The 27,890-nt window shown below is 42.6% G+C and overlaps 3 protein-coding genes across 4 annotated transcripts in view; 2 read left to right on the top strand and 1 right to left on the bottom strand.

Moving 5' to 3' along the window:
* Positions 1-27,890, top strand: part of calcr (calcitonin receptor) — a 269,497-nt gene that overhangs the window by 105,876 nt on the left and 135,731 nt on the right. The window contains exons 3-4 of one of the 2 annotated variants that reach the window (XM_080216792.1): positions 17,942-18,101; positions 19,616-19,726. The exons of the other annotated variant lie outside the window; for it this stretch is intronic. Coding sequence (XP_080072918.1) covers positions 17,942-18,101; positions 19,616-19,726 — 271 coding nt within the window. The remainder of the gene's footprint in view (positions 1-17,941; positions 18,102-19,615; positions 19,727-27,890) is intronic. 2 annotated transcript variants of the gene reach the window in all.
* On the top strand, positions 14,447-14,615 carry LOC145361151 (large ribosomal subunit protein eL39-like). The gene has a single exon (XM_080216774.1). It carries the CDS (start codon positions 14,460-14,462, stop codon positions 14,613-14,615), a length of 156 nt encoding a protein of 51 aa, XP_080072900.1. The 5' UTR covers positions 14,447-14,459.
* LOC145361157 (large ribosomal subunit protein eL39-like) lies at positions 14,705-14,873 on the bottom strand. Its single transcript, XM_080216782.1, has one exon. The coding sequence runs from the start codon at positions 14,858-14,860 to the stop codon at positions 14,705-14,707; it is 156 nt and encodes a 51-aa protein (XP_080072908.1). The 5' UTR covers positions 14,861-14,873.

The raw sequence follows: 27,890 nt of genomic DNA on the forward strand, positions 1-27,890 counted from the left end.
TCAAGTTTGTTCTATCATTCAATCGTGGCTGATATTTTTCTCATCCCCATTCTCCTGCCTTTTCCCCATAACCCGTGATCCACTTATTAATCAAGAACCTATCTATCTCTGTCTTAAAGACACTCAGTGGCTGGGCCTCCACAGCCTTCTGCGGCAAAGCATTCCACAGATTCACCACCCTCTGGCTGAAGAAATTCCTTCTTATCTCTGTTTTGAAGGTTCGTCCCTTTAGCCTGAGGTTATGTCCGCTGGTTCGACTTTTTCCTACGTGTGGAAACATCCTTTCCACTTCCACTCTATCCAGGCCTCACGGTATCCGGTAAGCTTCAATAAGATTCCTCCTTGTCCTTCTAAACTCCAACGAGTACAAACCCAGAGTCCTCAACCATTCCTCTTACGACAATCCCTTTATTTCAGGGATCATTTTTATGAGCCTCCCCAGAACTTTTCCAAGGCCAACACATCCTTCCTTAGATATGGGGCCCAAAACTACTCACAATACTCCAAATGGGGTCCGACCAGAGACTTGCACAGTCTCAGAAGTACATCCCTGTTCTTATATTCTAGCTGCCTCGACTCAAAGGTGATGTTGTTTACATGGACTTTAGCAAGGCCTTTGACAAGATACTGCATGGTAGGTTGTTGCATAAGGTTAAATCTCATGGGATCCAGGATGAGGTATCTAAATGGATACAAAATTGGCATCTTGACAGTTGCCACTTGGTTGTAGAGGGTTGTTTTTCAAGCTGGAGGCCTGTGACCAGTGGTGTGCCTCAGGGATCAGTGCTGGGTCCACTGTTATTTGTCATTTATATTAATGATTTGGGTGAGAATATAGGAAGCATGGTTGGTAGGTTTGCAGATGACACCAAGATTGGTGGCATAGTGGACAGTGAAGAAAGTTATCTCCAATTGCAATGGGATCTTGATCAATTGGGCCAGTGGGCTGATGAATGGCAGATGGAATTCAATTTAGACAAATGCAAGGTGATGCATTTTGGTCGATTGAACCAGGGCAGGACTTACTCAGTTAATGGTAGAGTGTCAGGGAGAGTTACAGAACAAAGAGATCTTGAGGTACATGTTCATAGCTCCTTGCAAGTGGAGTCACAGGTGGACAGAGTGGCGAAGAAGGCATTCGGCATGCTTAGTTTCATCGTTCAGAACATTGAATACAGGAGTTGAACATCTTGTTGAAGTTGTACAAGACATTGGTAAGGCCACACTTGGAATACTATGTGCAATTCTGGTCACCCTATTGTAGAAAGGATATTATTAATCCAGAAAGAGTGCAGAAAAGATTTACTAGGATGCTCCCAGGACTTGATGAATTGAATTATAAGGAGCGGCTGGGTAGACTGGGACCTTTTTCTCTGGAGCGTAGGAGGCTGAGGGGTGAACTTATAGAGGTCTATAAAATAATGAGGAGCACAGATCAGTTAGATAGTCAATACTTTTTTCCCAAAAGTAGTGGAGTCTAAAACTAGAGGGCGTAGATTTAAGGTGAGAGGGAAGAGATACAAAAATGTCTAGAGGAGCAGTTTTTCACACAGAAGGTGGTGAGTGCCTGGAATAAGCGCCAGAGGTAGTAGTAGAGGTGGTTACAATTTTGCCTTTTAAAAAAAATTTAGATAGTTACATGGGTATGATGGGTATAAAGGGATATGGGCTAAATGCGGGCAATTGGATTAGCTTTGGAGTTTTTTAAAAAAAAGGGCAGCATGGACATGTTGGGCCAAAGGGCCTGTTTCCATGCTGTAAACCTCTACAACTCTATGACTCTATGAATGCTAACATTAAACAAAGAGCAAAGAAAATTACAGGACAGGAACAGGCCCTTTCAGCCCTCCAAGCCTTCACCAACCATGCTGCCCGACTTAACTAAAACCCCCAACCCTTCTGGGGACCATATCCCTCTATTCCCATCCTACTCATGTATTTTTCAAAATGCCCCTTAAAACTCATTATCGTACCCGCTTCCACAACCTCCCCTGGCAATGAGTTCCAGGCACCCACCATCCTCTGTGTGAAAGAACCTGCCTTGTTCATCGCCTTTAAACCAGGCCCCTCGCATCTTAAGCCTATGCCTCCTAGTAGTTGACTTTTTCACCCTGGGAAAAAGCTTCTGACTATCCACTCTGTCCATGCCCCTGCATAATCTTATAGACTTCTATCAGGGTGCCCCTTAACCTCCGTTGTTCCAATGAGAACAAACTAAGTTTCTCCAACCTCTCTTTACAGCTAATGCCCTTCATACCAGACAACATCCTGGTAAATCTTTTCTGTACTGACTCCGAAGTCTCCAACTCTTCTGGTAGTGTGGCAACCAGAATGGAACACTATATACCAAGAGCGGCCTAACTAAGGTTTTATAAAGCTGCAACATGATTTGCCAATTTTTAAACTCAATGGCCCAGCTGATGAAGGCAAGCATACCACATGCCTTCTTGACTATCTTCTCTACTTGCGTTGCCACTTTCAATGACCTGTATACCTGTACACCCAGATCCCTTTGCTTATCAATACTCTTAAGGGTTCTGACATTTACTGTACCTTCTAAAAATGCATTACCTCACATTTGTCCAGATTAAATTCCATCTGCCATCTCTCCACCATGTCTCCAACTGATCTATATCCTGCTGTATCCTCTGATTGTCCTCTTCACACCAGCCTTTGTGTTGTCTGAAAACTTATTAATCAAGCCAGTTAGATTTTTCTCCAAATCATTTATATATATTACAAACAGCAAAGATCCTAGCACTGATCCTTGAGGAACACTACTTGTCACAGCCCTCCATTCAGAAACACATCCTTCCACTAGTACCCTCTGTCTTCCATGACCAAGCCAGTTTTGTATTCACCTTGCCAGCTCACCGCTGATGCCAAAGGCCTTACTAAAGACCATGTAGACAACATCCACTTCTCTATCCTCATCAATCATCATTGTCACTTCCTTGAAAAACTCAGTCAAGTTAGTGAGATGCGACCTCTCCTTCACCAAACCATGTTGCCTCTTGCTAATATGTCCACTTATTTCCAATAACACTGGAAATTCAGTACTGACACAATGTACTCATTTAATACCTTGCCCATTTCCTCTGGTTCCACACATAGATACCCTCCCCTGTCCTTGAGTGGGCAAACTCATTTGCCTTCCTAACAGCTGACTGAACCAGCATGTTAACTTTAAGAGAACCTTGAACAATGTCTCCCAAGTCCCTTTGTGTTTCTGATTTCCTAAGCATTTAGAAAATAGTCTGTGCCTCCATTCCTCCTTCCAAAATGCATAACCTCATACTTTTCCACATTGTATTCCACCTGCCACTTCTTTGCCCACTCTCCTAGCCTGTCCAGGTCCTTCTGCAGCCCCCTGCTTACTCAATACTATCTGTCCCTCCACATATCTTTGTATCATCTGAAACTTAGCAACAGTGCCTTCAGTTCCTTCTCCCAAATCGTTAATGTATATTGTGAAAAATTGTCGTTCCAGCACCAACCCCTGAGTCACCCCACTAGTCACCGGCTGCCGTCCTGAAAAAGACTTCTTTATCCTCACTCTCTGCCTTCTGCCAGTCAGCCAATCCTCTATCCATGCCAGGATCTTACCCCTAACACCATGGGCTCTTAACTTATTTAACAGTCTCCTATTGTGGACATCATGATGAATTTTATCATTTAATTTCTCCTGTCCCCCATCCCATCAAAGACCTTTCCTTTTTTGCCTGTAATTTTTCCCCATGATATTCCCTTTCAGTTGCTTAAAACTGATAACAACTCAAAGTTTTCCCAGTTCTGATTATAGGTCATTGATCTGACATAGAAGCCCTCAGACACGTTGACCATTCTCACTATTTTCAGTTTTTATTTCAGGTGTCAGGCATCTGTAATTCACTTTTCCATTCTTTGTCCTTTCCTCATTGCCCTGGAGATGATCTCTTGTTGAGGACTTATCCAATTCTCTTTTGAAAACCCCAGTTGAATTTGCTGCCTCCTTATTCTTAGGCAGTACATTTCAGTTCCCAGTTGTTAGTGGCATATAAACTTATTTTTATTTTACCGTTATAGAATTATACAGCACAGAAAAGGTTCTTCAGCCCATTGAGTCTGCATTGAAAATAACTATCACTATTGACTTGCCAATCATCTTAAATCAGTATTCTCTGATTCTCAGCTCTTCCACCAACGGAAGAAATTTCTATCATATCTGCCTTCTTCATTCATGATTTTGAACATGTCCACCAAATCTCCACCTTCTCTGTTCTAACGCAAACAGCCCCAGCTTCTCTAATCTATCCATGTGATTGAAGTTCCTCATCCCTGGAACCATTCTCATGAATTTTCCTGCATTCTTTCTGGAGCCTTTACATCTTTTTAAAACACAGTGCTCAGTTATTGAATGCAATACTCCAGCTGCAACCAAACCAGTGCTTTATAAAGGTTCATAACAACCTCCTTGTCTTTGTATCCTATACCTCTACTTATAAAACCCAGAATCCCATCTCCCTTTATAACCATTTTCTCAAACTGCCCTGTCATCTTCAACAATGAGTAAGACTGCAAATAAATCCCCAGACCTCTCCCTGCATCCACTTTAGAATTGTAGCCTTCAGTTCATATTGCCTCCCCTTATTCTTCCTACTAAAGTGTGCCACTTCACATTTCTCTATGCTAAATTTCGTCTGCCAAATTCCACCCATTCCACCAACCTATGCAACTGTGAAATCAGTCCACTATCCTCCTCACAGTCCACAAATCTCCAGATTTTGTGTCATCTGCAAGTTTTAACATAATGCCCTATGGAGCCAAATTTAGTCCATTAATATATCTCAATAAAAGCAGAGGACTGAGTCAAGCCCACTGTACAACATACTCCAACTCAATAAACAATGATTAACCATCACTTTCTGTTTCCTGTCACTCAACTAACTTTGTATCTATTATGTCATTGCACCTTCTATTCTACAGGCTTCTATTTTGTCTGGCAAGGCTATTATGTGAGGCTTTATCAAATGCTTTTTGGAATTCCTTGACACTATTTCAAACACATTACCCTTATCAACCTCCTCTGATATCACATTAAAAAATGTCAATTTAATTAAACATAATTTGCCTTTAATAAATCCATGCTGTCTTTTCATAATTAGTCCATGTTTGTCCATGTTACTGTTAACCCTGTTCTGGATTACTTTTCTAAAGTATTTCCAAAGACTAAGATTAAAATGAGTGGCTTGTAGTTGATGAGTTTATACTTACATACTTTTTGGACAAGGATGTAGCATTTACAATTCTCCAGTCTTCTTCTACACCTTCGTATCTAATGCCTCAGCATTACTTACTTCCCTCAGTATCCTTAGCTGCAACTCATCCAGTCCTGGTGACTTTTCAGCTCTAAGGCCTTTCTAATAATTTTAGCAGTTTTTAGCCCATCCAATATCTCAATTACCTCTTCTTTCCTTCTGATTTTGCAGCATCTTTTATAAAGACAAATGTAACATATTTATTTAATATGTCAGCCATACCCCTTGCCTCCATACATAGATCTCCTTTTGGGTTTCTGATCAGTCCAATTCCTACTTTTACCACCCTTTTCTTGTTTCTATGCCTATAAAAGACTTTTTTGTTCACTCATCATCAACTTCTCCAGGACAATTAGGGACTGGCAACAAATGCAGGTCTTACCATTGGTTCCCACATCACATGGAAGAGTGATTAAAAAGCTTCCTGCTCTTCTCATACTCCCTCTTTGCCTTTTTATTTCCTTTTTCACTTCCTCTCTGTGCGTACGGGAAAGGTAAGGAAGAAAAGTAAGGAGAAAGCTAATAGTAATGATTAAGGAGTCAGCCTGTATTGTCAACTTGTATTATCAACCTCACAGTATACAGATCCTTTTTCTGCTTCATCTTACTCCATCTCTTTCATTAACCAGGGACTCTGGCTTTAGTTGTCCTACCTTCCACCTTTATGAAAGTATATTTCAATTTGTACCAAGCTGTCTCCTCTTTAAAGGCAGCCCATTGTTCCATTACAGTCAACCTTGCTTCCAATTTATAATGACCTGTTCTCACTGAGATTGATCCTCCTACAGTTAAATATTTTTACTGCAGATTGCTCCTTGTCTTTTCCATGTCTAACCTGAATCTTATGAGGTTTTGATTTCTATTCCTCTACTGACATTAAATTTACTTGATCTACCCCATTCCCTCGAAGCAGAATAAGCAACGCCCTTTCTTCATTAGGCCGGAAACATACCAATCGAGAAAGTTCTCTGAATATGCTTCAGAAACTATTTCACTATTCCTTTACACTATTACTATAGCAGTCTAAGTTAGGATAAAGCCCCCATTAGCATCGCTGTGTAGTTTTTGCACTTCTCCATAAGTTCCCTGCAAATCTACTCCTCTATCTTTGCCACAAGTTGATGACTTATTTATGTTAGCAGTAACGCAGTGATATCTCAATTGTTTTTCAACTCTAATCAAATAGTTGTGTCCGTTAACCCACTCCAGGACTTTCTCGCCATTCATTATTGCTAGATCTTCTCACCTTCTGTCCCTAAGTTTCCTCAGCACCTTGTTTCCAGGAATATTTAGTATGCAGCCCTAAATATTCCTCTGTAATTGGTGCAATCTCATATCACCATGTGGCCATGTGTGCTCTACCTAACCAATCTTATTTACCATGTTTTGGGTGTTTGCTCAGGGTTATAGAGTCATAGTGGAAGGAACATAAGAACATAAGAACATAAGAAATAGGAGCAGGAGTAGGCCATCTAGCCCTTCGAGCCTGCCCCGCCATTCAATAAGATCATGGCTGATCTGTTGTGGCTCAGTTCCACTTTCCTGCCCTCTCCCCATAACCCTTAACCCCCTCTCTTATCAAAAACCCATCAACCCGCTTCTTAAAAATATTTAGCGAGGCAGCCTCCACCACTTCAACGGGCAGAGAATTCCAGAGATTCACCACCCTTTGAGTGAAGAAGTTCCTCCTCAACTCCGTTCTAAACCGCCTCCCCTTTATCTTGAGGCTGTGCCCCCTAGTCCTACTGTCTTTTTTGAGCGGGAAGAGTCTCTCCACCTCTATCCTATCCATCCCATTCATCATCTTATACGTCTCAATGAGATCTCCCCTCATTCTTCTAAACTCTAGCGAGTACAAGCCTAGTTTATTCAGCCTCTCCTCATAGCTCAACCCCCTCAACTCCGGTATCAGCCTAGTAAACCTCCTCTGCACTCCCTCCAGGGCCAAAATATCCTTGCGCAGGTGCGGCGCCCAAAACTGCACACAGTACTCCAGCTGCGGCCTCACCAATGCCCTATACAGCTGCAGCAAGACCTCCCTACTTTTATATTCAATCCCCCTCGCTATGAAGGCCAGCATCCCATTCGCCTTCCTGACCACCTGCTGCACCTGCAAGCTGGGTTTTTGCGACTCATGCACAAGGACCCCGAGGTCCCTCTGCACCGTCGCCTGCTGCAGTTTTTCGCCACGTAAGTAATAGTCCTTCCTACCATTCTTCCTACCAAAGTGGACCACCTCACACTTGCCAACATTAAATTCCATTTGCCATTTCCTGGCCCATTCGCCCAGCCTATCTAGATCCTTCTGCAGACTCTCCACACCCTCCGCACAATTTGCCTTTCCCCCAATCTTGGTTTCAGACACGACTTCCCTTTAACGAAACCGTGCTGCGTCTGCTCTATCAAGCAATTCCCCTCAAGGTGCCTCGCTATTTCCTCCTTGATGACGGATTCTAACATTTTACCTACAACAGACGTTAAACTAACTGGCCTATAATTCCCTGCCTTTTGCCTAGCACCCTTCTTAAACAACGGCGTAACATTAGCCGTTTTCCAATCTTCCGGCACTTCCCCAGAATCCAGCGACGTCTGGAAAATAACCACCAAGGCATCCACTATCACCTCCGCCATTTCTTTCAGAACCCTCGGATGCATTCCATCTGGTCCTGGGGACTTGTCCACAATCAGCCCCTCCAGTCTGTCGAGGAAGGCATCCAGCTCATGCTGGCTCTGTGTAGGATGATCCAGTCAGTCCCGTTCCCCAACTTTATCCCCTGTAAATTAATTTTGCTCAAGTGCCCATCCAGTTTCCTTTTGAAATCTGTTATTGTTTCTAATTACAACACTCTCATAAGGAACAAATTCCATTCATGCATTGTGCATCTGAATTGAACCTTATTGTATTACCTTTTATTCTATGTTAGTGTGGCTCTCCAAATCATTTGTGCATCCAGATTATCTTTTCTAATACTATACCCTGGTTCCCAGCCTCCTGCCAGGTTAATTTAAACCCTCCTTAGCAGACACTGTTGATGTATGACCTTTCCAAGCCTGTATAGGTCCTATCTTCTTGAGACTTGAAAGTGTATCACTGTTCCTTTACCATTACTAGACCAAAATCCTGAAACTCCCTACCTAATAGCACCATGTTGCATCTTCACCACAGGGAGTCTGGCAGTTCAAAAAGGTGGTTCACCTACATCTTTTCAGTGTCATTTAGGGATGGGCAATAAATGCTGACATTGTCAGGAATGCCTACATCCCATGAACAAGTTAAAATTCTTATATTTTTAACAACAAAGTTGTTATGCATCTTGCTAGGTGGCAGTTTAATCCACATATAAACAGCTTTCTATCTAAGAAGCTGGGACTTTTTAACATTAATTTATATTGTGCTTTCAGGGAAATATATTCCTGTTGTTTTCTCATCCAGCATTAATGGTGAGCCTTGATTTATGGTGATGGTATGTTTTGCTATGTGCATATACCGAGTACTGTTTAGGGCTGTGCACTTAAGCAATTATCCTCAGGCTATTATGAGAAAGGAAGAACAATTTTGAGATACACAGCTGGTGCACAGCTAGGAATGCTATACATGAAATGGGAATGTCACAATTTCCATCTTGCATTGTAGTAGGCACAGCATTTATGTGAAATAGTTAGAATCTAATTAATGTCTTGAGTGTTGTCATAACTATCCACAATTTACATAAATCTATCAGAAATGATTAATTCAAAATGATTTACTTACTGGAATTTATGAAGCGAATTATCATTTACAAAGGCAGTTAAAATAGTTACTTTCCATGGATTTGAAGGTTCAATTTCAGTGCAATTTGCAATATCTATATAATGTATATACAATAGCCCTGATCTCCCAAACTCGGGATGGTCGTACCCCCGGAGATACCTGGAAGGGTAACTTATCCCCTTGACCATCACTCCCTCTCCATCTTGACTCTCTACATCCTCCTCAGCTACAATTCCATGCTTTTGACTAAACTGCAGCTGCAGTGCCCATCCCATCGACTACACTCTGACCTCCATTTTGACCAGCTCCTTGACCCACTGACCATTCCCATAGCCCCCTTGAGCTCCCTATGGCCACTCGATTAAACCACCCACCCCTGAATACTCTACCCTTCTCAAATTCCCCCCACTGAACTGCTGACTACCCCTTCCAAACCCACTGACCATATGTCGAACCTGACCCACCCATCCACCCTCCTGCTAACTTATCGCCTCACCCATCAACCTACCACCTTACCGTCCTATCTATTCACCTGCCACCCTATCCCCTCACTCACTTACCTGACACACTAGCCTGCTCTCTCTGGCTTCTCAAAGTGCTTTGGAACATTTAAACTTTCTGGAAGAAGGCACTGAATGTCGAAAGGAGGCATGTCTTAGATTCCTTGCACTATGAAGAGAGGACTCCAGGAGCTCAATCACTCTACATTTCTCAGGCAGCCTGCTATAGAAGTCTGGGTGAGAAATGCAGAGCTCTGTTGCAAGGTAAATAACTTGGAGCAGAGGGACAATCCAATGGTGAATGTCACCCCCTCAAGGTACAGCCCAATTTAATATTTTTAATACATATTATACAATTCTTCTACAAAGTAGCAATATTAAAGAATGCACTTGCAATCTAAAGTATGCTCCCAGAAAGCCTATAAAAAACAGACTTGTTTTAAAATCTTCCACTATTCCCACTGAAGAACAGATATTCTCTGTCTTTCTTTCTGCCTTTTTTGTGCAAAAAATGTATTTCTAGTCTTCACACAATGATTTTGAGTTGATTTATTATTGTCACATGTATTAGTATATAGTGAAAAATATTGTTTCTTGCGAGCTATACAGACAAAGCGTACTGTACATAGAGAAGAGAAAAACACGCAAGGGTAACTTGGAATGCTCAGTCTTGATCCTTTATTTATTACTTTTGTATAACGTGAGGAACAATAGGCAAACAAGGTCCATTCTTCTTGTAATCATCCAAATAAAAGAATATGTATTAACTTGTAAAAACACATAACAAGAAAGGCCATAATACAAAACAAAAATACACTTAACTCCAATATTGGAAGCACACACAGTATCCCTAAATCAGCCATACTCCACATCTATCTACCCGTCCCTTGACCCAAAACAACATCCCATTTAGTTTAATGCTATGAGTTAAATCCAGCTAAAATCATTACCATACCTGAAATGTACTTTTTATTTTGGGAAGCCTTTCTTTTATTCAGCTTAAACTTTCTAAGGCTTTCATACAACAGCTTCCAGCACAGAGTCCTACTTTTCTGGTGAGCTTCTCCTTCCAGCTGATCATGGCTATGATCTTAACTGCTCACCAGCTGTTTATGCTACAGTTCAGAGCTACCTTGCCACTGACACACGATATTTTCCTTTTGATCTTATTCTATCTAAGCACTCACCCTAGATGCCATGCTTTTAGCATGCAAGGATGACATGCTTTATACCTCCGTTTTGAACTCATCGCTTCTGCAGTTTTAACACTCTATTGTTCTCCACTTCACTTAAGTATCTGTTTATCCTGCTGCTAAGCTCATTTGCATGTCAAAATCCACCAGGCAGCTGCATTCTTATCAATTCTCTTTTATCCAATTATTTAAACTTTACTTTATCCAAGCTTCTTTAAACTTCATTTTACCCAATTCTTAAATCTATATTTTAATTTTGATACCCAGAATTGAGGAATAGCCAAAGAAATTGGAGGTGGAATTTCAGAGAGACAGAGCGGGAAGCTTTCCTTCCTGCCCCTCCATAAAACCAGGCATTTGATATCTGATCAAGTAGCTGGTCCCATGGGCAGAATTTGGTGACAGGAAATCATTTAATCAGATGGGGGTTTGATGGGTGGTGGTACTGCAACATTTCTACCTCCATCTCAATTAAGTTCATGTAAGGAAGGAGGTACGGTGACACAGTGGTTAATATTGCTGCCTCATAGTGCCAGGGACCCAGGTTCAGTTCCGGCCTTGCGTAAATGTCTATGTAGAGTTTGCACATTCACCTCGCATCTGCATATGTTTCCTTCGGGGGCTCCCGTTTCCTCCCTCAGTGCAAAGATGCGTAGGTTAGGTGGATTAAACTGCTACTTAGTGTCCAAAGGTGCGTAGGTCTGTTTTGAGTTTGGAGAAATTCCAAACTCTTGGTTTTCTGGCATATGTCTGATGAATGTCTTTAAATACCTTTCTCTGCCTTCCGTCCACAGCTGGTATTATTAAGAGGCTGGAGATCTGCCGGCAGGGGAGATTACGTAAGAGTAGGGAGGGGTTGAGCCTGTGTTGAGAGGACATGGTGAATGGGGATGCCAAAAGTGGGTTCCAATCAGAGATGCAGATCAAATGTTGAGTGTTTTTCAATTCCAGTTGAGGGTGGCGCATTGGTGGATAAATCCATGATAGAGTGGATGGTAGTATGAGGAGGAAAGGGAAATAAATACATTATTCCAGGAGGGTGGTTGGGATGGCGGTGCAGTTAACTGGGTAGCTTGTTGGAGCTGACTTAAACTGCCTGACTCCTGCAGCCCAATCAACTACCATAGATTCAACTCTGAAACTCTCATCTCGCCTGTCAGGTTTTCTAAGGCCTGTGAGACCCAGCTGACACTCGTTGAAATTGATGACTATTAAAACTAACACACACTGCTTTGTAATAATACAGCCAGTAACAAATGATCTGCTTCCTGTGATCGGACTGGTCACCTGTCCCTTGCCATATCTCTGTAAAAACCGTAAGTGGAAGGGTTCGAGATGGGGTGTGTTCAAGTTCCAGATGTTTTTCGTGGATTCAGCTCTCTAGAATATTTTGCTTCCCTTTTTGAGTCCATGAAAGTTTGCTGCTGGCACAAAAGCAGTCATCACTGAACTCTGAAATCCTCACTAGATGAAAACCCTCAACATCTATCATAACAAGAGGGAAACTCCAGACCAGCGATGAAAATGGTGACACCAGCTGTGGGCAGAAAATAGCCACCACCACAATATGTGGTTTCAGATTCTCCAGAACAGCCCTGCAAACAGTGTTAGCAGAGATCATCCCACATCGGTGGTAAGGGATGGCTTCGTGTCTGTCACTGGTGGCAGACTTTGCCCTTCTAGAATGTGTTTGTTCAGTCGTCAGAAGAAGATTTCATCTGACTTCCCCAAAGTCCTGAGGCTGTATTCCCTTCCCTTCCTGCAGATGGCAAGATGTTCGTCTAACTGCATTTTGAGGAAGTACCAAAGGGAAGTCAGTTTTCATGCCCTGAATTCACCCCATGACCAAATCCAACTTGAGTGAAACTTAATCAGTACAGCAGTGAAACTTTGCAGTGAAGGAGGAGAAGTGAGTGGGAAAATCGGTTCTAACAGTTAGAGATCACATCAAACTTTGAGCTTGAATGTCAGGACTGAAATCCAAAGCCAAGAAAAACACCAGGGGTGATCACCTGAACAGTAGCTACCAGGACCTCTGAAAGAAATGCCTCCAATTTAAACTGCACTCCGCCCCCCCAAAAAAAATTCTTGTTTTTCTTTAATTTTTAAAGATTCTAAATGTGCTGAAGATCTGAAGTATTGGTCTTTGCCACAGGAAACATCTGAAACTGTAGGGTCGAGGCTGGATTACCTGTCTTTTGTCACCAATAAATAACAGAAGCAGCTAATCAAGATTGTGTTATCCAGTTTTGTTTAAATAACAGAGCATCTAACATGCTTCTTTACCAAGGAAATTTTGGCAGTCCAACCACATAAAAAAAAAACTTCAACAAATATATTTACCATAAGGCCATAAGACATAGGAGCAGAATTAGGCCACTTAGCTCACTGAGTCTGCTCCTCCATTCAATCATGGCTGGTATTTTTCTCATGCCCATCCTCCTGCCTTTTCCCCATAGCCCTGATCTCCTTATCAATCAAGAGCCTATATATCTCTGTCTTAAAGACACTCCATGACCTCGCCTCCACAGCCTTCTGTGGCAAAGAGTTCTACAGATTCACCACTTCTGGCTGAAGAAATACCTCCTTACCTCTGTTTTAAAGGATCGTCACTTTAGCCTGAAGTTGTGGCCTCTAGTTCTACTTAATACAGTTTAATATGCAATTAATTTATGACAACTCCCCAAGATTATCACAGCTTCCCAAGTGAAATTGTCTTTTGTAGCATTATGGGCCCGATTTTACCAAAAAGTCGTGCCTTCGGGTATTGGGCCTTTAACGCAATCTGTACCCAAATACGAGCAGATCGTGACTTTACTGACACCCGATTTGGGCGCGGATCTGGTCCGCACCCGAATCGGGCGGCCTGATGATTTAAATAGATTAGCATGCATTTAAATCAATTTAATGAACCACGCGCCCAACTCTACCGCCAAATCCCACTTTACTATCTTTGGGTCTGTTCCGGATCCACGCTGTAAGCAACCTGCAGAATAAAAATCTGAAGCTGATTTTTATTCTGCAGCAGAACCTCCAAAGCCTGTGCTCCTTGACTATCCCTTTGCAGACCCCCCCTGCTAACCACCCTGGCAGATCCCCCACCCCCCGGGATTGGACCCCCCTGGGAGGCAGGCTCCCCTCAGCAGACTCCCCCGGGGTCAGAACCCCTGGGAGGCAGGCTCCCCGGCAGACCCCCTGCCCCGGATCAGATCTCCCTGGGAGGCAGGCTCCCCTTGGCAGAGCACACCCCCAATCGCTGGTCTCCCTCCACCATCCTTCTTGACCATCTTCAGTCCTTCAATAGCCTGCAGCATCCTCCTGGCCACAGACTCAGAGCCACGGCTAAATTGACCAGATTTCACACCGTTCCGCTGATGTCTGCCAGATGAGGGGGGGCTCAGATGGATCTCTGGCTGCAGTTGGGGGGTGGGGGGGTGGGAGGAAGGGGGGGGGTGGGGGTGGTGGGAGAGAGGGGGGTGGGAGGGAGGGGGGGGTTGGTTGGGGGGGGTGGGTGGGTGGGAGGGAGGGGGGGGTTGGGAGGGGGGGTGTGGGTTGGGGGTTGGTTGGGGGGGGGGGTTGATTGGGGGGGGGTGGGTGGGAGGGAGGGGTGGTGGTGGGGAGGTTGGTGGTGGCCAGGGGGGATCCGCTGCCACTCTGCGGGCGATCCCTCCTCCCCACCGGAGGAATGAATCCCTCCTCCCGGAGTGGACGTGCGGCCATGCCATCCCACCAAACCTTCAGGATCAAGCGATTCCTCGCTAAGATGATGAAGCAGAACTGCCCGATTCCACAGTGGATCCACATGAAAACCGGCAACAAGATCAGGGACAACTCCAAGCGGAGACACTGGAGAAGGACCAAGCTGGGCCTGTAAAGGGATACACCATCACTGGGACACTACCAGCCACAGCCATCTCTCCCACTCTCTTGCCCCTGGTAGTGTCCCAGTGATGGTGTATCCCTTTACAGGCCCAGCTTGGTCCTTCTCCAGTGTCTCCACTTGGAGTTGTCCCTGATCTTGTTGCCGGTTTTCATGTGGATCCACTGTGGAATCGGGCAGTTCTGCTTCATCATCTTAGCGAGGAATCGCTTGATCCTGAAGGTTTGGTGGGATGGCATGGCCGCACGTCCACTCCGGGAGGAGGGATTCATTCCTCCGGTGGGGAGGAGGGATCACCCGCAGAGTGGCAGCGGATCTCCCCTGCACCCCCCCACCTCCCCCACCAGAGATCCATCTGTGCCACCTCCTCCCTCCCCATCAAAGATCCATCTGAGCTCCCCCCAAGGGGATGATTTGTGCCAGAGAGCCGCTCGCTCCACTTTCTGCTTCTTTTCCTGCAACTGGTTTTAATGATACATCACACAAACAACTAAATATATGTAAGTCAAATCCACACAAATGTAGTCAGGAACAGGAGGCACAGAATTAATGTGAATGGGTATTGTCTAATTAACATTCAAAGCATTTTCTCCATACATTTAAACCATGTAATAATATAAATAAAAACAGGAATCTGTTTTTTCATACCCTGTATCCTTCCTGTAGAAACAAATTTTAATAAAATAAATGAAGTTGATCGTAAATAAAAAACACAATTCATTAATGATACCACAATAATACGTGCATTTGTCAAAGTTCCACTGATGTCAACACCAGTCAAGCAGTCCAGTGACAGTTGTTTCTAAAATCCAACATTTTGAAGACTCCTTCTTTGTCCAGAATTTGCTTTAATTAACATAAGAACATAAGAAATAGGAGCAGGAGTAGGCCATCTAGCCCTTCGAGCCTGCCCCGCCATTCAATAAGATCATGGCTGATCTGAAGTGGATCAGTTCCACTTTCCCGCCCTCTCCCCATAACCCTTAATTCCCTTGCCTACCAAAAACCTATCTACCCGTGACTTAAATATATTTAGCGAGGTAGCCTCCACCACTTCAACGGGCAAAGAATTCCAGAGATTCACCATCCTTTGAGTGAAGAAGTTCCTCCTCAACTCCGTTCTAAACTGCGCCCCCCCCCCCCCCCCCCCATCTTGAGGCTGTGCCCTCTAGTCCTGTTGTCCTTTCTAAGCGGGAAGAATCTCTCTACCTCTACCTATCCATCCCATTCATTATCTTATACGTCTCTATAAGATCCCCCCTCATCCTTCTAAACTCCAACGAGTACAGGCCCAGTCTATTTAGTCTCTCTTCATAGTCCAACCCCCTCATCTCCAGTATCAGCCTAGTGAACCTGCTCTGCACTCCTTCAAAGGCCAATATATCCTTCTGCAAGTGCAGCGACCAAAACTGCACACAATACTCCAACTGCGGCCTCACCAGTACCCTGTATAGTTGCAGCAAGACCTCCCTGCTTTTATATTCTATCCCCCTCGTTATAAAGGCCAGCATCCCATTCGCCTTCTTGATCACCTGCTGCACCTGCAGACTAGGTTTTTGTGATTCGTGCACAAGGACCCCCAGGTCCCTCTGCACCGTAGTATGCTGCAGCTTTTTGCCTTTTAAATAATAGTCCCTCCTACTATTATTCCTGCCAAAGTGGATAACCTCACACTTGCTAACATTGTACTCCACCTGCCAGGTCCTCGCCCACTCGCTCAGCCTATCCAGATCCCTCTGCAGACTTTCCACACCCTCCGCACAATTTGCTTTTCCACTTATCTTCGTGTCATCAGCAAATTTCGACACCCTACACTCAGCTCCCTCCTCCAGATCATCTATATAAATGGTAAATCGTTGAGGCCCCAGCACCAATCCCTGGGGCACTCCACTAGTCACCAACCGCCAATCCGAATAGCACCCATTGATACCAACTCTCTGCCTCCTATTAGACAACCAATCCTCTATCCACACTAACACCTTACCCCCAACTCCATGCCCCCTAACCTTCTGTAACAACCTTTTGTGCGGCACCTTATCAAACGCCTTTTGAAAATCGAGAAACACCACATCCACCGGTTCCCCTCTATCCACCGCACTAGTCACATCCTCATAGAATTCCAATAAATTTGTCAGACACGACTTCCCCTTAACGAATCCGTGCTGCGTCTGCTCTATCAAACAATTCTTCTCAAGGTGCTTCGCTATTTCTTCTTTGATGACGGATTCAAGCATTTTTCCAACAGACCTTAAACTAACCGGCCTATAATTCCCTGCCGTTTGCCTGCTACCTTTTTTAAACAGCGGCGTAACATTAGCCGTTTTCCAATCTTCCGACACTTCCCCGGAATCCAGTGAAGTTTGGTAAATAATCACTAAGGCATCTACTATCACCTCTGCCATTTCCTTCAGAAATTGTCAACTTTAAATTCATCTTCAAATTGCTCCTCTTTAGTTCTAGCTCTTTTGGGAACACGTTTGCACAATTTTGCTTTCCTTTCAGCTTCTGGCAGAAAGGAAACATCGACTGGCATCATATTAATTTTTTTAGGCTCCTTGAATCAGATATTGATAGTGAACCCATCAGATCGAACCACCAAAACAGGATACAGCCTGGCATAGACCTGCCTTCCAAAACGAACTACTGATGTTCTATTGGAATTGTTCTGCCTGGGTGCGCTGACTCAGGATACACAGCAGGAAGCAATCTTTAAGAAGGCACAAAGTGCCATAGCCACACGCTCCAGCCCAGCTCCTGGGCCCGCTGTCTCCGATTTTTTCAGAGAACCAAACGGTCCGGCAGCGCTAAGCCCCGCCCACAGCGTGGATCAGATCAGAGCCAGCAAAAGCGCATGGGCGCGCTGGAACAAGGATTCTGGGCTCGGATCCATATTATGCCCGGATTCGGCCCTTAGGCTCCATTGGTAAAATCAGGCCCTATATCTTAACGTTTCACATGACTCTTCTCCCATATGAGCATTTAAGGTAGTTGTAATAAGCTTCTGCACCTTTTGAATGCCCTGATGATCCCGATGATCTGTTTAAAGTGAATGTGTTAACATCAGCACAGAGAGAAAGTCAGTACAACTGCAATAAATTATTCAATAATGCTGGCTGGAGGTACATTCCACAATGTCGGAGAGAGTTACGGTTGAAGTGTGAACAGAGTTATTCAGGCTGACATTGGAAAGAAAATTCACTTTGATCAGCAATTTTCACAGTTCTTAATGAGATTTGATTCAGTGACCAATTTGAGGAATTAACAGACAATGGTTTTTTTTGGCAGCTAAATTTAAACACTGCATCTTCTCTACCTTGCAGCGAACTATGTCAAGTTTTGCATCAACTGAAAATTATGATGAAATTACAACTGAGCCATTATCTGTTGAGACTGCAGAAAACCTAATAAGGCAAAAGATAATGGATGCACAGTTTAAGTGTTATGAAAAAATGGCCAGGGATGCTTCATATAACAAATCAGGTAAGAGACAAGTAGGTAGAATTTATATTCTTTAATAACATGGTTACTTACATTTCACCTTTTCTTCCATATTAGCCAATATTGTTAACATGTCTATTTGTTCAGGTACTTCCCCTCTTCAATTCCATCATCAGCATCATCCTCTCCTCAATAAAAGACTTCTAACCCCATCATCAGTGCAAATTACTGTCCTTTTCAAAACTCTGTTTTGTTTTGTTTTCTTTTCCTTTCCTTTCCTTTCCAGCCATCCGTCCTGGAATTCAATGTTTGAAACACTCCAATTGAGGTTCCAACTCACCACAATTCCAAAGTCACAAATGACACCCCTATTTCTGTAGCCAAAACAAGCTAACCCTCCTCAACCTGTCTGCAGCCTTTACACACTTGACCACATCAGCCTCCTCCAAAGTGGGAGGCATGGTGCATAGTGATTAGCACTGCTGCCTCACTACACCAGGGACCCAGGCTCTATTATAACCTTGAGTGACTGTCTTTGTGGCATTTGCACGTTCTCCCTGTGTTTGCGTGGGTTTCCTCCAGGTGCTCCAGTTTCTTCCCATAGTCCAAGATTTGTGGGTAAGGTTGATTGGTCATGTTAAATTGCCCCTTTGAGTGAGGGGGATTAGTAGGGTAAATTAGCAGGATAGGGCCTGATGGGATTGTGGTTGGGGCAGACTGGATGGGCCAAGCGGCCTCCCTCTGTAGGAATTCTATGATTCTCAAACTTCTCAGTCATCCAGCTGTGGGATTGCAGACATTCATTCCCATTTTTATGTATCTGGTTGTAAAATGAGATCCCCTTGAAATGACTTCTTTTCCAGCTCCCATTCTTTTTCCTCTAGTGTCACCCAAGGATCTATTATTGGCCCTGCTCCTATTTCTCATCTGACCTTCTGACCGCCTTAGCCATGGCATCACTGAAACTGTTAACTTCAATCTTTATGGACAGCTCATTCACTGCTGAAACTCTCATCTCATTCAGTTTGAGCATTTCAACATTCTCCTGGTCAGTCCCACATTCTGCCCTCTATAAACTTGGGGTCCAAAGCGCTGCTATTTATACCCTAATTTTCACCAAGTCCCTTTCACCCATATCCCCTAAGGTCACTGACCAACACTGGCTCCTGCTTAAACAACTCCTCAATTTTAAAATTCCTGTTTTTGTTTTCAAATCCCACCACAAGTTGCTCTCCCTAATCTGTGTCAATTCCCCCAGCTCCACAACCCTCTGAGATATCTCTGCTTCTCTCATTTCAATCTCTTAAAGATCCACAACTTTAGTTGCTCATCATTTGTGTCTGGGCCTTCAGCTGCTGAAGCAATAGGTCCTGGAATTCTCTTCTGGTCATCTGCACTAATATTTCCTTGTGTGGTTCAATGTCAAAGTTCGCTCTATAAAGCTCCAGTGATGCACTTTGGTATGATTTATTTCATTAAACCTGCTATATAAATCGACATTGTTGTTGTTACAAATAACACTGGATTTTATTTGCCTGTGTTTTCTGACATTGCAGGTCTGTACTGTAACAGAACCTGGGATGGATGGTTATGCTGGGATGATACACCAGCTGGAACATTAAGCGTGCAGAACTGCCCAAACCACTTTGATGACTTTGATGAAACTGGTAAGTTACATCTTTGTACTCCTTTTATAACTCCTGAGCATCCTAGAACTGTTTATTTCCATAAACATTGATATATTTATCATGAAAGTACTTCTGCAGAAAATCATAAACTCCTGGTTGCAATATGGCCTAGTGGTGTTATCACTAGACTATTAATCCAGAAATGCAGCTAATGTTCTGGGGACATTAGTAGATGGTGGAATTTGAATTCAATAAAAATATTTGGGATTAAGAATCAACTGATGACCATGAAACCATTGATTGTCAGAAAAACCCATCTAGTTCACTAATATTCTTTAGGGAAGGAAATCTGTCATCCTTACCTGGTCTAGCCTTCATGTGACTCCAGATCCACAGTAATACGGTTGACTCTCAACTCTCCTCTGAAATGGTCTAACAAGCCACTCAGTACAAGGGCAACTAAGGGTAGGCAATAACTGCTGGCCAATCAGTGATGCCCATATCCCAAGAATGAATAATATAAAAAAGGTGCCCATGCTGAATGCCATCTTAATGAGGAGGTTAGACCTGGTGTCCAGGGTGTGCACTGGTGCATAGGGTGTACACTAGTGTATGGGGTGGGCACTGGTGTATGGGATGCACACTGGTATATAGGGTGTGCACTGGTATATACAGTGTGTACTGGTGTATGGGGTGCGCACTGGTATATAGGGTGTGCACTGGTGAATGAGGTGTACACTGGTATATGGGGTGTGTACTGGAAAAATGCAGAATAGACAGCTCATGATATCAGTCATGGTGTAATACTGACACCACCATTTTCAACCTCTCTGCCCCAGCTATTATCTTATAATGTCACACAGCTCATCACATGTTTAGCAGCAAGAAGGAAAAAAATTGTTGTAATACTGTAGAATCATTGCTGTTCTTCAGTCTTCCTTCCAGCTTTTTAAAAGACTCATCAACAAATGGAGCTTAGTTACTGATGAATCAGGTTATCTTCCTGGTGCTAACTTTTTCCTTAGTTAGCCCCTTGCTCTTCATGTGTTCATAAAATATCTTTTAGTTTTCCTTGATTTTATTTACAAATATTTTTCATGCCCCCTCTTTGTTTAGCTAGTTTTCTTTTAATTTTACCCCTGCACTTTCTGTACTTCGATGGTAGTCATAATGTGGAGATGTCGGCATTGGATTGGGGTAAACACAGTAAGAAGTCTCACAACACCAGGTTGAATGATCTGGATGAGGGTATAGCTGGGTGGATTAGTAAATTTGCTGATGACACCAAAGTTGGAGGTGTGGTAGATTGTGAGGAAGGGTGTCATAGTTTGCAGGGAGACTTAGACAGGTTGCAGAGCTGGGCCGAGAGGTGGCAGATGGAGTTTAATGCGGAGAAGTGTGAGGTAATTCACTTTGGTAGGAATAACAAATGTGTCGAGTATAGGGCTAACGGGAGGACTCTGAATAGTGTGGATGAACAGAGAGATCTAGGTGTATGTGTACATAGATCCCTGAAAGTTGGGAATCAAGTAGATAAGGTTGTTAAGAAGGCATACGGTGTCTTGGTGTTTATTGGTAGGGGGATTGAATTTAGGAGTCGCAGCGTCATGTTGCAACTGTACACAACTCTGGTGCGGCCGCACTTGGAGTATTGTGTGCAGTTCTGGTCCCCACATTATAGGAAGGATGTGGAGGCTTTGGAGAGGGTGCAGAGGAGGTTTACCAGGATGTTGCCTGGTATGGAGGGGAGGTCCTATGAGGAGAGACTGAGGGATTTGGGGTTGTTTTCGCTAGAAAGAAGGCGGCTAAGAGGGGATCTTATTGAAACATATAAGATGATTAGAGGTTTAGATAGGGTGGATAGTGATAGCCTTTTTCCTCGGATGGAGAAAGCTAGCACGAGGGGGCATGGCTTTAAATTAAGGGGGGATAGTTATATGACGGATGTCAGGGGTAGGTTCTTTACCCAGAGGGTGGTGAGGGATTGGAATGCCCTGCCTGCTGCAGTTGTAAATGCGCCTAGTTTGGGGGCGTTTAAGAGATCCGTGGATAGGTTTATGGATGAAAAGGGATTGGTTTAGGTTAGAGGGTCATTGTTTGTTTTTTAACTGGTCGGCGCAACATCGTGGGCCGAAGGGCCTGTTCTGCGCTTTAATGTTCTATGTTCTAAGTCCAACCAGTTTATTTGATAGTAAACCCACAAGCTTTCGAAGGAACAGTGTTTCCGAAAGCTTGTGGGTTTACTATCAAATAAACTGGTTGGACTTTAACCTGGTGTTGTGAGCCTTCTTTCTGTACTTCTCCAGGCTTTCTGCAGTACTAAGCTCTCAGTATCTGACAATGTTTCTGCTTTTAGTCTTATCCTACTCTGTATGCTCTTTGACATCTAGAGGGACCTCGGAACATAAGGATATGGAACTTAGGAGCACGAGTAGACCATTCAGCCCTTCAAATCTAACTGTGCCATTTGATAAGATCATGGCTGATCTGCTTGTGCTCTCAACCCGACTTTCCTACCTGATTCCTCCTCTCCCTGCTCCTCCCAAAACCTTTAATTCTTGTGTCTAACAGAAATTCATCTAATTTAACTTTGAATAAATTTAATGACCTAGCCTCTGTTTTAGGGGACAAGAATTTGACAAACCAATGACTGCCTTTAAAAGAGAAATTTATCTGAATCTCCATCTTAAAAGGAAGACCTCATATTCTTAATCTGTGCCCTTTAGTTCTAGTGTCTGAACACAAGAGTAAACATCGACCCTATCAAATCCCTTTTCATTCTTCTAAACTCCAGTGTGTATAGGCTGAACCTGTTCAACCTTTCTTCATAATATAAGCCCTCCATCCCAGAAATAAAATTTCTACAGAATTCCTTCAAATGCAAATACATACCTTTTGGTCATACATACCAAAATTGGTCACAATATCCCAAATGTAGTCTCACTAAGGTCTTATACAGCTGCAATAAAACCTCCCTAATTTGTTTTCCATACTATTTGCTTCCCTCATCACTTGCTACACTGATGTGCTAATGTTTCAAACATTGAATTTCTGATTCATGTACCAGAACACTCAGATCTTACAGCACTGCTAAGTTCTCCAATTTCTCTCTATTTAAATAGTATACTACTTTTCTATTCTTCTTGCCAATATGAATAAGTTCACATTTTCTCACATTATATTCCATCGGGCAATTTTTTGCTCGCTTACTTAACTCTTTACCTCCATCTGACAGCTTATTTTCCTACTGATTGTGTCCCCAGTAAATTTAACTATCCCACATTCTGTTACTCTATCTAGATCATTGATATAGATTGTAAATAATTGAGGCCTCAGCACTGATCTCTTCAGCGCTCCACTATTTACAGCTTGCCAACCAAAAAGACTGGTTGATCCGTACACTCTGCTTCCTGTTAGCTAACTAATCTTTTATCCATGCTAATATGATACTCCTTACATCATGTCCTCCTATCTAGTGTAGTAACTTTTCATGTGGCACTTCATCAAATGCCTTTTGGAAATACAAACATATCACATGTGCAGGTTCCTTTTATTTCCCTTGCTTGTTATTCTCGCAAATAGTTCTAGTAAATTATTTTAACGCCATTTTCCATTCACAAAACCATGTTGTCTCTGCCTGATCCTATCATGATGCTTTAAGCACCCTTTTTCCAATTGGCAGGCAGTGACTAGTGAGGAACTACAGGGATCTGTGCTAGAACCCAGCTGTTTACATTATATATTAATGATTTGGAAAAGGAACTAAATATATTATCTCCAAACCTGCAGATGATTCAAAGTTGGGTGGGAGGGTCAGCTGTGAGGATGATGCAGAGATGCTTCTGCATGATTTGGACAGGCTGAGTGAATGTGCATATGCATGCCAGATGCCATATAATATAGATAACTATGAGGTAATTAACATTGGTAGCAGTAATAGGAATGCAGATTATTATTTAAATGAGTGTAAATTGAAAGAGGTGGATATTCAACGAGATCTTGGTGTCCTCTTGCATCAGTCACTGAAAGTAAGTGCGGAGGTACATCAGACAGTAAAGAAGGCAAATGGCATGTCAGCTTTCATAGCAAGAAGTTTTATGTATAAGTAGAATGGATCTGAAACAATGATAATATGGAGTACAGGAGAGGGATAGAGGATCTGGTGAATTAGTACGATGCCAATAAACCCTCCCTCAAAGTCAGCAAACAAAGGAAGTAGTCATCGACTTCAGGAAGCATAGTGGAAGACATGCTTCTGTCTACATCACTGGGGAAAAGGTGGAAATAGTCGAGACTTTCAAGTTTTTAGGGGTCTAGATCAGCAACAACCTGGTCCCTCCACGCTGGTGCTATAGTTAAGAAAGCCCACCAATGCCTCCACTTTCTCAGGAGGTTAAGGAAATTCGGCATGTCCACTACAACTTACCAGCTTTTCTATATAGACCATAGAAAGCATTCTTTCTGGCTGTGTCACAACTTGGTATGGCTCTAGCTCTGACAAGACTGCAACAAACTACAAAGGGCTGTGAACAAAACCCAGTCCATCACCCAAACCAGCCTCCCATCCATTGACTCTGTCTACACTTACCACTGCCTCGGAAAAGCAGCCAGCATAGTCAAGGACCACACTCCAGACATACTCGCTTCCACCTACTTACATCGGGAAAAAGATACAAAAGTCTGAGGGCATTTATCAACATCTTCAAGAACTTCTTCCCTGCTGAATGGACTTACCTTATACTAAGTTGATCTTTCTCTACACCCTAGCTATGACTGTAATACTACATTCTGCATCCTCTCCTTTTCTTCTCTATGAACAGTATGCTTTGTCTGTATAGTGCACAAGAAACAATACTTTTCACTGTATACAAATACTGTGGCAGTAATAAATCAAATCAAGTGTAGGAGTAGGGATGTTTTACTTCAATTACTCCAGGTGTTGATGAGGCCACACCTGGAGTATTGTGTGCAATTTAGGTATCCGTATCTGAGGAAGGACGTCCTTGCTATAGAGTGAGTACAGTGAAGGTTGCCAGGCTGATTCCTGGGTTGGCAGTTCTGTCATATAAAGAGAGACTAAATTGGTTAGGATTATATTCACTGGATTATATTCACTCATAGAAATGTATAAAATTCTAACAGGATTAGACAGGTTTGATTCTGAAATAATATCCCTAATGGTGGGGAGTCTAGAACTTAGGGGTCATAGTTTGAGGATAAGGGTAAACCTTTTGGAACTAAGGTGGGTTGAATTTTTTTGACCCAAAGAGTGGTCAATCTGCTGAACTCACTACCACAGAAAGTAGTTCAGGTTAATACATTGTGTGATTTCAAGAAGAAATTAGACTTAGCTCTTCAGGCTAAATGAATCAAGGGATATGGGGGGAATCAGGATATTGCATTTGACAACCAACAATCAAAATGAATAGTAGAACTGGCTCAAAGGCTGAATGGTCTTGTCCTGCTTCTGTTTTCTATGTATGGTTCTACAAATCCTGCCATTATCGTAATAATGGATTCTACCAATTTCCCTCTGACAGACAGGCTAACCAGAGTAAAGTTTCCAGCTTTTTGTCCCCCTCCTTTCTTGAATAAAGGTAATAAATACATTTACTATTTTCCAATCTACTGGAACGCTTCCAAGATTTAACAAAATTTGCAAGATTATGAGTAATGCATTGACTATCCCTGCGGCCACTTCTTTTAAGGCCTTAAGATGCAGGTCATGGAGACTTGTCCTGGGGATGTGCCAGCCCTTAGATCTGAAGGTTTTCCCACCACCTTTTCCTGATGATGGTGAATGTTTTAAGTTTTTCTCTCTCTCTCTCTCGCTATCTCTCCACCTCTCAATTTTCAAGTACCTTTCAAATTGAATGTCTCACCATTTTCAGGTATCTTTGAAATTGAATGTCTCACCATTTTTGGTGGGATGTGCTTTGTCTGAACACTTTACATCTTGTCCTTGAAGTGCCACCTACTGCTGTGATACTGATTCATCTTCAGGTAGCTGTTTCATGGTTACTTTTGTTAAATCACATCTCAGCTTAGTAAATTTAGCTTTTCCCACTTGAGAACATCTACTCTTAATCTACCTGTTATCTTTTTCCATAATGACATTAAGTGTAACTGATGATCACGATCACAAAATGCTCTCTTGCTGATCAACATCCACCTACCCAACTCCATTCCCTGAAACAAAGTTCAGACCTGTCCTTGACCTTTTTGAGCTTGCTACATATTGACTAAAAGCATTCACTCAAATGCACTTTGAGAATCCTGTGCTTGCTCTACCTATTGCTCTGATTCTATCACAGTTATTATGAGGGTAGTTGAAATCCTTTCCTATTACTGTCCTATTGTAGATGTACTTCTCAGGATTTTTCCCACATATTTTCTCTTCTACCTTCTCCTGGGAGTTAGGAGATTTATTCTACACCCGAGTATGCTTGTCATATTTTTGTTCTTAATTTCAACTCAAATGGCCTCACTTGTTTGTGCTATTTCATCCCAATTCACAACTATAATTGTTTCGTTCGTCAATATTGTGACCCACCCCTTCCTTTCTTATCCACCTCCCTATCTTGTCTGAAAACAGAATAACCGGGAATGTGGAGCTGTTATTCCTGCCCTTTGCACCATGCTTTAATGTTAGCTGTGATATCATATTTCTAAGTGCCGATCTGCATCCTCAGCTCATCCCCCTTATTCACTAGACTCCCTATGATAAAGTGTATCCATGACACACCTCTAATCTCCTTTTGTTGTCTATTTTCTAATCTTCCATTTCAAGCCTTGTTTCTTTCCTTTCTGTGTAGTGAACATAGGAATTTAAGAATAGGAGCTTAGCACCTCAAGTCTGTTCTGCCATTCAAAGAACCATGGCCGATCTTTGACCATATCTCTACTTGTAGATAATAGCAGCATTCCACAAGCCTGTTTGATGATCTTGTTTGTATCTAGAATGTTAAATATTTCTTTGTATCTCCACTATTCCAGCATCTTGTCATTTAAGATGAACCTAGTCTACCCTTTGTGGGCCAGAGTGGATATCCTCATACTTGACGACGTGCATGGACATGTCTCCCTAAATGATGCTCTTTGTATCTTGGGAGCCTGCAAGCTCACTTTTCATTGTATATAGTGACAATAAAGCTGAATTGAATTGAATTAAATTGAATTGAATTGAACTTGCCAACATTGAAATTCATTTACCACAGTTTTGTCCATTCAGTTAATCAATCAATTTTTTTTGTATTCTTCTAATTCTGCTTCCATTGCTTAAAATAACACCCATCTTTGTGTCATCAACAAATTTGTACATGTAGCATTCAATTCCATTGTTTAAATCGTAAAGAAAATTGTGAATATTTGAGGCCCCAAAATGTTCAGGTCACCACTAATCACCTCCTGCAAATGAGAGTACTTGCTTTTTACAGCATCTGCATCTTGCCACTCAGCCAATTTTCTAACCAGGCCAATAATTTGCTTCAATTTCATGAAATGCAACTTTAGCTAATAGTCTTTTATGAGTGACTTTTTACCAAATGCCTTCGGGAAATCTAAATAAGTAACACCCATAGGCATTTCTCTGTCCAATACTTTAGTCTTCTCTTCAGAAATTCAGTCAGGTTTGTCAGGGACGACCCAAACCATTTTGGTTCCCTCTGATCATCTGAAATTTTTTAAGGTATTTAATCACCCTACCCTTAATTTATATTCCTGCAATTTCCTGACTGCAGTTGTGAAGCTAACTGTTCTTAATACACAAGTTCACATCCTCCTGCCAAATGATTTAAACATTCCCATTAACAAATCTCTCCACATTGACTTTAGTCCCAACCCTGTTGAGGTGCTCTTCCTCCAACCTTTACTGCTCTGATACCCCCAAACCAATCTGAATGTTTCAAGAATCTAAAACCCTGGTTCCTAGATCATCTCATCTTCCATGTATTAATCTGCTCTTTCTGTTGTCACAAACATGAAGGACTAGGTGCAGTCCAGAGATTGTTGACTATCTTTGAGGTCATCCCTTTTAATTTCCTTCCAAACTCCTTAACATTTTCTTTGAATAAGCATATCTCTCTTTCTGCCAATGCTGTTGGTATTCTCAAGGACCATGACCTCTAACTCTTCACTCTGTTTCTTCAGGATCCTCTGCAGCTTCTCAATGACATCTGTGACCTTAATATGTGGGAGGCAATAA

Source organism: Carcharhinus amblyrhynchos, chromosome 2 (genome assembly GCF_965287045.1).
Source record: "Carcharhinus amblyrhynchos chromosome 2, sCarAmb.v2.hapA, whole genome shotgun sequence".
NCBI classification, from domain to species: Eukaryota; Metazoa; Chordata; class Chondrichthyes; order Carcharhiniformes; family Carcharhinidae; genus Carcharhinus; species Carcharhinus amblyrhynchos.